This window comes from Microtus oregoni, unplaced genomic scaffold (genome assembly GCF_018167655.1).
Source record: "Microtus oregoni isolate MIOR12 unplaced genomic scaffold, Mior012 000006F_ref0000085, whole genome shotgun sequence".
In the NCBI taxonomy this organism is placed as follows: Eukaryota; Metazoa; Chordata; class Mammalia; order Rodentia; family Cricetidae; genus Microtus; species Microtus oregoni.
In genome coordinates this window covers 28935395-28949076 of record NW_024543065.1, presented here as the reverse complement: position 1 = coordinate 28949076, position 13682 = coordinate 28935395, and the positions used below count along the sequence as shown (strand labels likewise).

General features: G+C 37.5%; 1 protein-coding gene across 2 annotated transcripts in view; it reads right to left on the bottom strand.

Annotated features, from left to right (window-relative positions):
* Sec63 (SEC63 homolog, protein translocation regulator) overlaps window positions 1-13682 on the bottom strand; it is an 81109-nt gene that overhangs the window by 8971 nt on the left and 58456 nt on the right. Inside the window, exons 14-18 of one of the 2 annotated variants that reach the window (XM_041653456.1) lie at window positions 11973-12055; window positions 9810-9869; window positions 9469-9642; window positions 5286-5444; window positions 3485-3586 (exon numbers count right to left, since the gene is read on the bottom strand). In XM_041653456.1, the coding sequence (XP_041509390.1) occupies window positions 3485-3586; window positions 5286-5444; window positions 9469-9642; window positions 9810-9869; window positions 11973-12055 (578 nt within the window). The remainder of the gene's footprint in view (window positions 1-3484; window positions 3587-5285; window positions 5445-9468; window positions 9643-9809; window positions 9870-11972; window positions 12056-13682) is intronic. The other variant, XM_041653457.1, reaches the window with a different exon arrangement.

Genomic DNA, 13682 nt, shown 5'->3' with positions numbered 1-13682 from the left:
CCTCTTTATCTACACAGAAAAGGGGAAATGGGGTGGGAAGTCCCTCTGTATATGTGTTGCTTTTATTGGTTAATGAATAAAGACACCATGTAGCCACCAAAGGGGAAAGACACGAGCTGATAGCTGGAACCTTGCCGGTAGGCTACAAGCCTCATGATAAAATATAAAATAGAAATTGGTTAATTTAATATGTAAGATCTTGACAGGAGTATACCAGTTTCTGTGTGGTTATTTCGGGAGTCTGGGCAGCTAGGAAACAAACAAGTGGATGGGTACCGCACAGCATCATCACCGTGCTACATCACCCACTGCTGAACCAGTACTGGACGTGTGCTCAGTATCACCTGTTTCAGGGACTGACACTTGGTTTTAAAGAAAAATGTTGGAACCTAAAAATAACTCCAGAATGTGCTAAATATACATTTAGCCTAAATGGCACCACCCTATCCTAAACTCTCAATTTTCTAACACTTTAAAAAAAAATTCTATGGATAGGTGCAAAGATATCCCCAAAAAAGCAAAGAAAAGAAGGAAGGAAGAGAAATTCTATTGAAATGTTTCTCTGGAAATTATTTCTACTTTTAAAGCCAAATCAGTGCCTTTTCCATTTTATTTTACCCTTTAATGTGGTTTAGTAACTTTTTTTTTTTTTTGCTTACTTGGTTATCTTAATCTTCTTTAAATATTTTTTTATGTTTATATGTACGTCGGTGTATGTATGCTATGACACATGTGTAGAGGTCAAAAAATAACAAGAGGAATCAGTCCTCTCCCTTCCATCATGTGGATCCCAGGTTGGAATTCAGGTCAGCAGGGCCAGCAGGAGGTGCATGTCCTTGCTGATCCATCTCAATGGCCCTTCTGTCTTTCCCATTATTACTTTGTGTATGTTTAAACTCAACTAAAAGTTCTGTTAAATGCCACAGGCCACAAAGGACTTAGCATGAATAAGGCAATAAGTAAATTGCAATGATGAGAACAGTGCCAAATAAAAAAATTCAGTTCTGCTTAACTTGAGGATTGATGAAGCTACAGAATGATTGATGGTTTATGTGTGTACATGCGCAGGTGTGTGTTGTGTGTGTTGTGTGTGTGTGTGTGTGTGTGTGTGTTTCGGATATACACAGGGTTTATACAAACCTAACAATCTCAACATGCAATATTAATGTAAACTTTTGGGGGTGTTCAGATCTGCTGTTGCAGTGTAAAATAAATGAATAAAGTTGTGTTCAAATAAACTGTGTTCACGCTATAGCATCATGTGCAAAAGTAGGCAGGCTACAGGCATGGTGGCACATGCCTTTATTATCAGCACTAGATAGACAGAAGGAGATAAACTGTGTGAATTCAAACCCAGCCAGGGCCACATGATGAGACCTTTAGAAGGCAACTAGATTTGGCCTGCATGGTCAGCCTTTAGACCTTGTGAAACGCCAATGTCATCTATAAAGCTCACACTACAAAACAATATATAAACGAATAAATAAATTACAAAAACCCTTCAATGTTTTAAGTTTACGATTTTGTGTTTGTCCACATTCAGTGCTATTGTAGGCCACATGTGGCACATGGGTCTTGAGTTTTCAAACACTGACCACAAGGTAAGACTATATTAGGAAAAGGCATTTTTGAGGATAAAACACTTCAACTAATCATGATAATGTAAGTTACATGAAAACCAATTACATAGGATGAGTGCTTACTTCATCCCACACTTTTTCTGTTTGATTTTTAAAACCAATCAACAAGCAGAACTTATTTGCTTGATTTCAGGATGCCTGGTGTTGGCAGGCTATCTCTTCAATGAGCAAAATGCTCCTAACAGATGGGTAAAAGCCCAAGACATGTCAGAATATCATCACATATATTAACACGAAACCCTAGGTCAACTTTGCTCCAAATCTAAACACCACCACTGCAAAGCCACTTGCTTAGAAGGCTCCAGAATCTTTGGACTGATATTCTCATATTGTACAGAAAGCAAACTGTACACATCAACCCACTGGCCAAACATGAGGAGAGCAGAAGGCTCTGCGGCAAAGCTGTGAAGCAGGCCATGGATCAGTTTTCATGAGCTGGGGAAACAAGCTCCACAGACAGAATCATTTTCAAAGCAAAACGTCAAAGGAATTCCCAAGTCATTTCCAGATCAACAACTGAGAGAGCAAAGACATTAAAAGGTGAGCAGTATAACAACAAGGTAAACAAGGACAGTTCTCAGTGTGGGCCTCAGGTATTGCTCAGTTATTGCTGAAATTTGTTCAGAACCTAAAGGAGTTGGTTCCATAACTACCACCTATGGATAAATACATTCCCACAATCCAGGACAGTTATTGGAGTCAAAAGCAAGTTTGGTGGTTGTGCCAAGGAGCTAGTAAGAAACCCTCAAAGAGAAGAATTTCTTCCATCCTATTAAAACTTCATGGTGATGAATGACTCAGAACAGCTAAGTCACCAAAGTCAAAATATTGCATTCATCTTATAAAGCCTCCTCTCACTACTAAATGCAAATAGGCATTAAATACAACACTCAGTAGTAATATGAGCAGAGATAACAGGTGCATAGGAAATCATATAAACTTTGCTGTGGGATAAAGCTCTTGTACACTGTAAAGATTTGTTACTCATATTGGTGTAATAAAACACTAACTGACCAGTAGCCAGGCAGGAAGAATAGACAACCAGACTAAGATCTGGCAAGAGGAAAGGCAGAGACGTGGTCAACAGCTAGACGTAGAGGAAGCAAAAGAATGCTTCAACTAAGCCACGTGGCTAAACATAGACAAGAATAATTTAAGTTGTAGGAGCTAGTTAATAATAAGCTTGAGCTAATAGGCCAAACAGTTTATAATTAATTTAAGTCTCTGTGTGTTTCTTTGGGATTGAATAGCTGCAGGACTGGGTAGGACAGATACTTCCATCTACAAAACTTAAAAAGTTAAACACCCTGTAAACAATATGTTCACAGAAAGTAAGTAATATTACAATATATCCTTTAGAATGGGGGTGACTGTGGTGGTTTGAATAGGTATGACCCCCATAGACTCATGTGTTTAAATCATTGGCTTATAGGGAGTGCCACTATTAGGAGGTGTAGCCTTGTTGGAGTAGATGTGCCCTTGTTAGAAGAAGTGTGTCACTGTGGGGGCAGGCTTTCAGGTCTTAGAAGGTCAAGCCTATTTACTTCCTACTGCCTGCTGAACCAGATGTAGAACTCTCAGCTCTTTCTCCAGCACCAAGTCTGCCTGCATGCTGCCGTGCCACCTGCCATGACGACAAACTGGAAATGTTTTCCTTTATAAGAGTTGCTGGGATGATGGTGCCTCTTCAGAGCAACAGAAACCCTAAAACAGTGACCTATCAAAAATAAACCAGTTATTACACTTTGGAGCACTTAATACACCACAGAGCAGTATGAATCCAATGAGAAATATAAGGAAAGAGGAAATAGAATAAAGGAAACACTAGGCTGAGTGCAACTCACCTCAGGGAAGTAAAGGCTATACACAGGATGTGTTATCTTGGACTTGGTTTCCAGAAGAGCTCTCTCTTTTCTCTGTATGCTTTGTTGTAACTCTTGCCACTCCTAGTGTGAAAAAAAAAAAATACTTGAAATCTGGTACCTTGCAGAGACCCTCTAGAGGAGTTTCTAGCTTTTACTTTTTACAATGCCAACCAGCTACGAGGATTTTAAGTTTTTTTCCACAAGTCTCATCATTGTGTGGCACAAAGTTAACTATGCCTCTAAGCCCCACAGCATGGTGACACTACCGTTTCAGATTTGACTCAGTCTATACCACAGCTTCCTTCCTTGTCCTTTTCACTCTTGTCATTATAGCTACCTACACGTCTATGAAGTTACCAAACCATTTCACCCACTCTAAACCCTATGCAGGTTTCTGTTCACATTCTCAGTCTTATAAACTCCTACTCCTAATTCTATCAGGACAGTGAAATACCAATGTATGAACTCCCAAGAAACGTCTATCAAGAATATTCCCTCTGCCTCAGAACTTAGCTATCACACCTTTATGCCATTACTACAGCTTGAAAAATATGTATTAATTCTTGTCCATACTACAACATTTAAGTCTGCTGTCTCTGACAGCCAGGATGTTCAAAGGCAAAAGCTATTTTGTATTTGTCTTAGACTCTGTGGACTAAATCATGCTTAGGATGAAATAGACTATGAATCTAAAGAAGAAAGGAAGAAAAAAAGAAAAAACGCTCATCTATAAAAACTTCATTTGCCTCTGAGAATATTAGATACTCAGAAAATGATATAACAAATCTTTCTTAGAGTAGAACTGAGGAAACAATGTCTGTAATTCTCTAAGTCATAACAAATCTTTCTTAGAGTAGAACTGAGGAAACAATCTCTGTAATTCTCTAAGTCTAAAAGCACTAAAGACCCAGCAACTAATAAAACTCATCTTTATTTGCTTTCTCCCTAAAGGATAAGTAGGCGCATGAGCTCCTTATACCTTTGCATTCCACTCCCTACCTCTTCCAGGACTCTCCTACTGCCTCAGAGACTATTCAGGGGATTACATTTTCTATCTCAAACCACAAGGATTACTTTAAGATCTATATTCTGGCCCCAAAGCTACAGAGAAACCCCGTTTATTTAAAAAAAAAAAAAAAAGAGCAAGAACAATCAGTTTATACTTCATTTGTAATGAGCCTCCAGCACATTCTTTTCTGTATCATTCCCAAAAGTCAGGTGGAATTTGATGTGCAAAGAGTGTACCTCATCATCTTAATAAATTCTTAATTATCTTATGCAAACAAGATGATATTCTAAAAGCTTTCCTTTTAACTGACTCTCCACCACCAAGTTCACAGTGATGTTTCTTCTCAGTGTGATCTGGAACCCACAGAAGAACCTTCTAAGGACTGTTCCTGGTTCACACCCACCTTCCCTTACTCCTATTTCCACAGATACCTTCCAACACTGAAAATTTCCTTAAAAGATCAAAATAGTCTCACTCATACACAGAGCCTGCTGCCCTTCAGAATTTCAACAAATTTAAGAAAACTGGGATTTCTAATCCTTGTCTGAAACGATTTTCCTTTAGAATCCCTAACAGGAATTCCTCAGAATAAATGCAATCTTAAAGTAGTAAAATTCTAAAATGGATGAGTTTTTAAGGCAAATAAATAAGCAAAGGAATGAACAACAGCTCCAGTGATGATTTCCACGATCAGGTCTGGAGTGTGGGGTATGCACTGGGCTCTATTCTCAGCACAACAGGGGCTGGGGAGGGGAAACCATCAGGTCTTACTGCTTCATCATCTTTGTTCTGTCTTTCATCTTGCTCTCTATCTGAGTCTCTGTCACTGCCGTCATCTTTTTCACTCTGGGACTCTCTATTGGTTTCCTCCTCTTCAGAGTCACTGCCTTTCTCGGAAATGTCGTCTTCATCCTCCTTTACTGCAAGTTCCTACAACACAAAAGTAAAGACAAAAGTTCTGAACATTTCAGTCAGTATATATTGTTTTGAGTCTCTGAAGCTAATTCACTCTCAAGATGACTGAACTGGTTCAAGATTAGACATTCACAACAAAGTTCTAGCCAGTAAAGAAAGGCAAAAGGCAGAAATGGAGGGCATAAAAAGCTTAAAACAAAAAACAAAACTTGTGAGTAAAACTGCCTTTATTCACAAAGACCATAACTACTTACGTGGAACATCTTTATTAAAACACCTACAAATGTTGAAATCAATGTCAAATCACTAAGTTTCTTAACACAAGGTCAGTGTTTTAAGAAATAGCTATTGTGTTCCTACAAAGCAGTAATAGCCTCTGAAAAATGAAAACAAATGTTATTGAAAATAATACCAAAAAGTTACCAGGTACATAGCAGTACAAATGTACCATACCTGCCAGGAAAATTTAAAGAAGCTCTAAGTTAATAAAGACAGGCAATGAATATGAATAAAGACTAATCAAAATGCTATATTAATTTCCCACATCAAACCATAGATTCAATTAATGCTAATCTAAACTCAGTAATTATTTTAGTGAAAATTATCACTTACTCTAAATGTTTAGTTGGATGAAAAATAGTTTAAAAATAAGTAAAATTATAAGCTGTGGAATTTATACTATAATATATAAAGACTGAAATCTACAATCAAGCTAGTATGACATTGGCACAAGAATAAGCAGATGCAATGGATTGTGGTATCTAGAACAACACATTACAAGCAATATGGTCATTTTTTCTAAACAAAATACCACTGCAATTCACGAGAAAAGGATTGTATTTTCAATAAATACTGGAATAAAACTTCCATAATTTACATTATCAATGAAAATTCATTCAAAAAAATTACAGAGCTAAAGGTAATATTAAAATAAATTCACATCAGCTGTGGTTACCTGCACAACATCAAACTAGTAAACATTCCAGAATGAAGCCCCCAACAGAGAAACTATTGATGGTTTGAGGAAAAGAAAAGTCAGGTAAGGGTGTGGCCCCTGGCAGGTTGGCTATACTCTGTGGATGGTCTCACACCCTTGAGTATACACTCAGCACAAACTGGATTAGTATTAAAAAAAAAAAAAAAGTCAGGAATTTGGAGTAGATCTGGGAGAAGTTGGTGGATAATTATGATCAAAATACACTGGATGCATGTATAAAATTCTCAAAAAATAGAAAATACATTTTTTAAATATTTATTTATTTATTATGTATACAATATTCTGTCTGCATGTATGCCTGCAGAGAAAATACATTTTTTAAGATAAGGTCTAATTATGTAGCTGTGGCTGGCCTGGATCTCAGTATGTACGTAACCTGGCTGGAATTCAATGTGTAGCCAGTCAAACTCGGAGATCCACCTGCCTCTGCCATGAAGTGCTGGGATTAAAGGTGTGCACCACCACAACTAGTCATAAAAAGGTATTTTAAAAATAAAATGAAATAGATTTAATTAAAATAATAACCACCAAAAAGCTACCTTCTACAAGAAGAAAAAAAAAACTCATACCTAGAATACATAAAGAGCTCTATCAAAACCATAATACAAACAACCCATAAGCACAATTAACAAAACGGCCAGTTAAGTATATGAAAGACATTCAAAATCATTAGGTAAATATATATGAAAACCAAAGTAACATTACTACAGATCATCAAAACGGTTAAAGCAAAAGAAGGGAAAACAAAGTACAAGCGAGAGCACAGGCAATGGACTTTGATCCTCAGCTGGGGTGGTTTAAAATGGCAGAAATTGGAAATCAGCTCTACTGACGAGTTAAACACAACCATTTATGACTCAGTGCCCCCTCGCCACTGCTGTGTAGAAAATGACCATAAAATAAAAACCTGAACAGAAAGTATATTATATAAGCACCTTTAGTTAGACTAGATTAAAATGGCAAACCCAAACAGAACAGAGATAGTGTATTTATAAAATGAAATAGCATCAGAATATATGTGTGTGTAGTCTCTCTCCCTTTGAACTGTCCCTACAAGTAATAGAAAAGTAAGAATCCTTAAGCCAGGATTAGGAAGACAGTTCAGTAGACAGCTCAGTGGTAAAGGTATTTGCCACCAAACCTAATGACCAGAGTCCAATCCCTGGGACCCATATGGTAGAAAGAAAGAATCTACAAGTTGTTCTCTGATCACCATACATGTCACAAATACACACACACACAATTAATCAATTTTTTTAAAAAAAAATTTTCTAAAGAATTATTGGGAAGCTGGAGAGATGTCTCAGCAGGAGAGACTATTCTTGCAAAGGATTTGGGTTTGAGTCCCAACACCCACAAAGTGGCTCACAAATATCTGTTACTCCAGTTCCAGGGAAGCCTTCTTCCAAAGCAGTAGGCACTCATGTAGTTCACAGACACACACACAGGCAAAACACCCCTAAAAATAATATAAAAACTAGGGGCTGAACAGATGGTGTGACAGTTAAGAGCAACTACTGATCTTCCTGAGGACCTAAGTTCAGTTTTACATCATGATGACCTGTAACTCCAGCTCTAGGAGACTCCAGGCACTCGGGCATAAATGTACATGTACACACACACACACACACACACACACACAGACAAAATCTGCATACATTCACACAGACATAAATAAAAATAATTCTTTTTGTCTATTTTTTTGAGAAAGAATTTTCCCTGTGTAGCTTTGGTTATCCTAGAATATGCTCTGTATACCAGGGAAGTCTCCAACTCAAGAGATCCACCTGTCCCTACCTCACTAAAGGCATCACCATGCCTGGCATTAAAAAAAAAGAAGAAGGGGATGGAGAGATGGCTCAAAGGCTAAGAGAACCGACTGCTGTTCCAGAGGTCCTGAGTTCAATTCCAGCAACCACATGATGGCTCACAACCATCTATAGTGACATCTGGTGCCCAGAACACTATATACATAATAAATAAATTTTTTAAAAAAAAAAAAAAAAAAAAAAAAAAAAGAAGAAAAAATAGGGGCATTATAGCACACATCTTTAATCCCAGCACCTAGAAAGCAAAGGCAGGTATATTTCTGTACATTTGAGGCCATCCAGGTCTACATAGTGAGTTCCAAGCCAGGCAGGGATACATAATAAGATCCTGTCTCACAAATGGAAAGAATGGAGGAAGGAGGGAGGTACAGAGGTGGGGGAGTGGAAGAAAAGAAAGTCAGGACTAGAGAGATAGCACAGCAGTTAAAAGAACTCTCTGCTTTTCTAGTGAACCCATGTGGCAGCTAACAACCATCTGCAGTTCCAGTCCCAAGGAATCTGCCTTCTTCTGGCTTCATCTGGTTCTCTAGGGCACTACACAAACATAGTGCAAAGACATTTATACAAACAAATAAAAACATTCCTCCACATAAAATAAATCTTAGAGAAGATTTCATTTATATGAAGTTTATTAATAAACAAAACTACAGTGACTATAGTCATGGTATAGGGATAGAGAGATGAAGTACTCAATGGAAGAACCACTGACAACGAAGGGAAATACAGGAGCTCTCCAAAATGCTAATAAGGTTTTTAAATATCTTTAAAAGTATTTTTATTTTTTAATTGTGTGTATATGTCTGTATCTATCTGTGGTATATGTACATGTGAGTGCAGCTGCTGCAGAAACAAGTGACTGACTGGAAATGAAGTTATAGGTAGTTGTGAGTCACCTGACACAGATGCTAGGAATGGAAATCAGGTTCTATGTAAGAACAGTAGACACTCTTAACTGCTGAGCCCAAACTCTAAAGCCCAGAGCTTTTAAACCTTGATTTGAGCTGGGTATAGCTCAGTGGTAGAGCAGAGTGTGCATGAGGCCCTATATGTTCAATTTCCAGCGTTTAGAAGGGAAGAGTAAAGAAAGGAGGAAAATCTTGATATGGGTTTAATGTATTCACATGTGTACTTTAGGAGCTATATACATATTTGAACAGTTTAATATATACAGATTACACCGCAGTAATAACAAGAACAGTGACAACAGACTTACACTCCCAACAACTCCATTTGCCTGCTTCTGCTTCTGTTGTTTTGCCTGAGGTAAGGGTACAGCTGTGGGCTTTTTTTTTAAAGGCTTCTTTTTTTTGGACTTGGGCATTTTTTTGGGTCCTTTGCTCTTCTGCTGCCATCCTCCTTTTGCCTTGTTCTTGTTGGCATCAATCTGCTGCAAACCAAATGCAACTATTAAGGCTTCACAGTCATTTTTAGAAGAAAGTGACCAAAATACATATTTTCATAAGCTGTATTATATACCCTGTGGTAATATAAGTCAACCAAAGAAGTAAATAAAACATTTCTTTATAAAGAAAGTAAGAAAACTCAAATTGTTACCCCGTCTTCTGCAGGCTGTTCCTCAGCAGCAAAGATGGACTGCTCCTTTTCAAATACTTCCTAGAGGCAACAACAACAATAATATCTATCAGCCCATATTTGTCTATCAGATGAAATATAAAATCTTTAAAAATATTTATCCATAAAGGTTTTATTAATCAGTTGTAATTGAGAGGGTGGGTAGGCTTGGCAGTCATAAGTCTGTATGTATGCAAGGAGCAACCTTCTGAAGTACCTTATAACTATCATAAATAGATTTTGAAAAGTACAGTCTATTTTAACAAATTCAATGACTTAATATATGCAATTCATTATAAAGTCAAAAATATTTCAATTTAAAATTTTATTTTATTCTATTAACTATCAAACAAGAATATTTTAATGAAAATTTGAATGTATATTATTCTAATTTTCGCCTTCAAGGGACCACTATAAGTTTATTCTTATCAGTAGATTACCAATAAAATCCATAATCTAAAAACATATCTACTAGCCATACAATTTAATCAGATTAGAACCTAGTAAAAATGCATAGTGGAAACTGACAAGTGGTATAGGTTGTGCTCAATAAATGTCTTAGAATTATTATAATCAATAAATGAACATAAACAATTAAGCTCTATAAGAGACAGGCTAGTCTGACTAAGAGATCAATAAGCTGGCATCATCATTTTGTTTTCATGGTTTTGACAGTGTCTCATCATGTAACTAACCCAGCTGCCCTGAATTTAAAATCCCCCTGCCTCAGCCTTCTGAGTCCAAGTTGCTAAAACTATAGACATGTGTCACTATAAGGCTTTGTTTTCTTTCTTTGTTTGAAGTGATGGAGAAAAAACCTATCATCTCACATATGCTAGGTAGGTGCTAAATCATTAAACCAACACAACCAGCTCTGTGTGTGTGTGTGGGGGGGGGGGGGGTAATGCATGTGGATGCCAGAGGTTGGTATCAAGTGGCTTCCTTTCATTCACATCATTTTTTGAGGCAGGTTCTCTCACTGACTTACTGACTTGGCTGGACTGGCAAGAGAGTATGATCAAGGGAATTTCCGGTCTCCACCTCCCTAGTGTGGTATTAGAGGAGCTTGTTACCATGCCTGGCTTTTTATGTACATGCTAGGGATTCAAACCCAGGTCCTTATTCTTGCATAGCAAGTGCTTTATTGACTACACCATTTCCCTAGGACTACTGCCAGCTTTAAAATACTACTTTATGAGAACACAGCCACGTCCTTCTGTAGGTTCAGTAACTGGTACAAAAACTATGACCTATGAAACTTAAACTATTTACTATCTGAACCTTCGCTGAAAGAGGGTTGCAACTCCCTAGTCTAATTCATCACTTCTTCATCTCTCCATTTATTATCTGGACTGACTAATTGATTACTTTTAGGTACAGTTTGTTTAAGAAAGGAAAGAAAATTCATAAAGCATAAAAATACAATTACAAATAAAGTGAAATGTGCATGTCTGTAGTCACAGCCCTCAGGAGGCTGAGTCAAAAGGAACAAGACAGTAGAGGCTACATAGCAAGACCCTGTTTCAAACACAAAACAAAAAAAAAGCGAACCGGGACGATGGTTCAGTCAGTGGAATGCTGGCCACACAAACATGAGGATCTGAGTGTGATACCTAGAATCACAGTTTGAAAAGGTATGGGATCAGGGGTCTAGAAAAGTATCTCAATAGTTTAGAGCACTTCTTGTTCTTGCAAAGGACCTGGGTTCAATACCAAGCATCCATATGGTAGCTCACAATCATCCGTAAATATAGTTCCAAGGCATTCAATGCCCTCTTCTGATCTCTGTAAATACCAGGCACCCATATGGTTTATATGTATACAGACAGGCAAAACATTTCTTAAAAAAATAAAAAGTAAAGCCAGGCATGATAGACAATACGTGCTTATAATTCCATTACTAAGGAGATAGAGAAAAGGGGATTTCTGGAACTAGCTAGCCAGGAAGCCTCACTAAATTGGTAAACACGGGGCCAATGAGAAACACCATCTCAAAAAACAACACTGCAACAACAGATTTTAACCTGAAGCCTCCACAAACATACATATACACCCATGTGCAAACATGTGCATTTACACACAAACCAACAAATAAGCCTACAAAATAATACATATATAAATAAATAATACAAATAAACTACTTACAGCCATTGTCTGCCTTGTCAATTTAACCAACACTGTAACTAGGGATCCTACTGTGATGTTGTTGCTATCTTCATCATCCAATACTGTAAGATAGGAGGAATAGAGCAAAATATAAAAAACAAGTTCCAAGTCAATGCAAACAGCAATATTTAACTTGTCCAAAACAATTTAGTACCTTAGAATTCTACCTTAAGCATATTAAAAAATAATTTATTAATTATTGTATAAAATCTCCAGATGCCTCAACAGCTGCTTCATTTAATCCTTAAAAGAATTTTGTGATGTATTATCATTTCCACTTTAAGAAACCAAGGTTCACAGCCAGCACTGTCAAATTTCAAAACAAACTTTGCAGAAACTGAATAATTTTATTTCTCTGACCAATGCCTGCCTGTGGAACTAAATAATAAAAACTGACATTCCAAATGACCTTAAACATTTAAAGAGACAATATTTAAAGTAGGAACTTCAATATATTTTCTTTACAGTAAAAAACTTTAAGTGTTAGCTTTGGAATGAATTATTTTTTTTTCATTTTATTTATTTATTATGTATACAATATTCTGTCTGTGTGTATGTCTGCAGGCCAGAAGAGGGCACCAGACCTCATTACGGATGGTTGTGAGCCACCATGTGGTTGCTGGGAATTGAACTCAGAACCTTTGGAAGAGCAGGCAATGCTCTTAACCACTGAGCCATCTCTCCAGCCCCCTGGAATGAATTATTAAAACTGTAACAACAATAACAGAAGATTAGTATTCTCTGTATGCAAAGATGACATGCAAATTTGTGTAGAGGTCCATATTTTAAAGAGAATAGTGCCCAGCAAATGCTGTGGTTTGAAAGAGGATGGTCACCACAGGCTCATATTTGAATTGGTCCCCAGTTGGTAGAACTGTTTTGAGAAGGATTAGAAGGTGTGGCATTGTTGAAGAAGGTGTGTCACTGGAAGTGGGCTTTGAAGTTTCAAAAGGCTGTCTTGCTTGCACTTGCTCTCTCGCCCTCTTTGTCCTTCTCTCTTTCCCTCCCTCCCGCTCTCCCTCCCTTTCTCCCTCCCCCCCCCCCCCCCTGCATCCAACTCACAGATCAGGACATAAGCACTGAAATGCTGTGGAAAAATAACTAAAAGAGCAGAAAAGATGGTACAGGGCAACCACATGAAAAGCCAGGCATGTAAAATACCGGTAAATCCAGCATGGGGCGGGGGGGGGGGGGGGGGGGATAAAAACCAGTGGAATCTAAGAGCTAGCTGGCTGCCCAGTCTAGCCAAAAAGTCTAATTTCTGGTTCATGCATGCAACACATGCTCGTGCTCACACACGCATATGCAGACACACACACACACACACCTCTACACACAAAAATACTGCTGCCAATAACACTGCAGCTTTATAATAGTTATTAAAATTAATAAATGCAATTGTCAATAGCTATACATATAATATACAGTAAGACTATTGTGGGAAGGGGCAATGGAAACACTTATTTTTGTAATGTACCTCTAAATTTGAAATTATTTCAAAATAGAAATTTAGGGGAAATTTTCCTTGGTAGGCCATATGGTGATCAGTCCTATAAACCCCAGGGTGTAAGAGATTGAGGCAGAAAGATTGCTGAGAGTTTAGGGCTACCATGAACTACAAAATGAGATCCTGTCTTAAAACCAGCTACCAAATAAAAAACAAAACAGAGAAGAAAAGAATTATTTCTT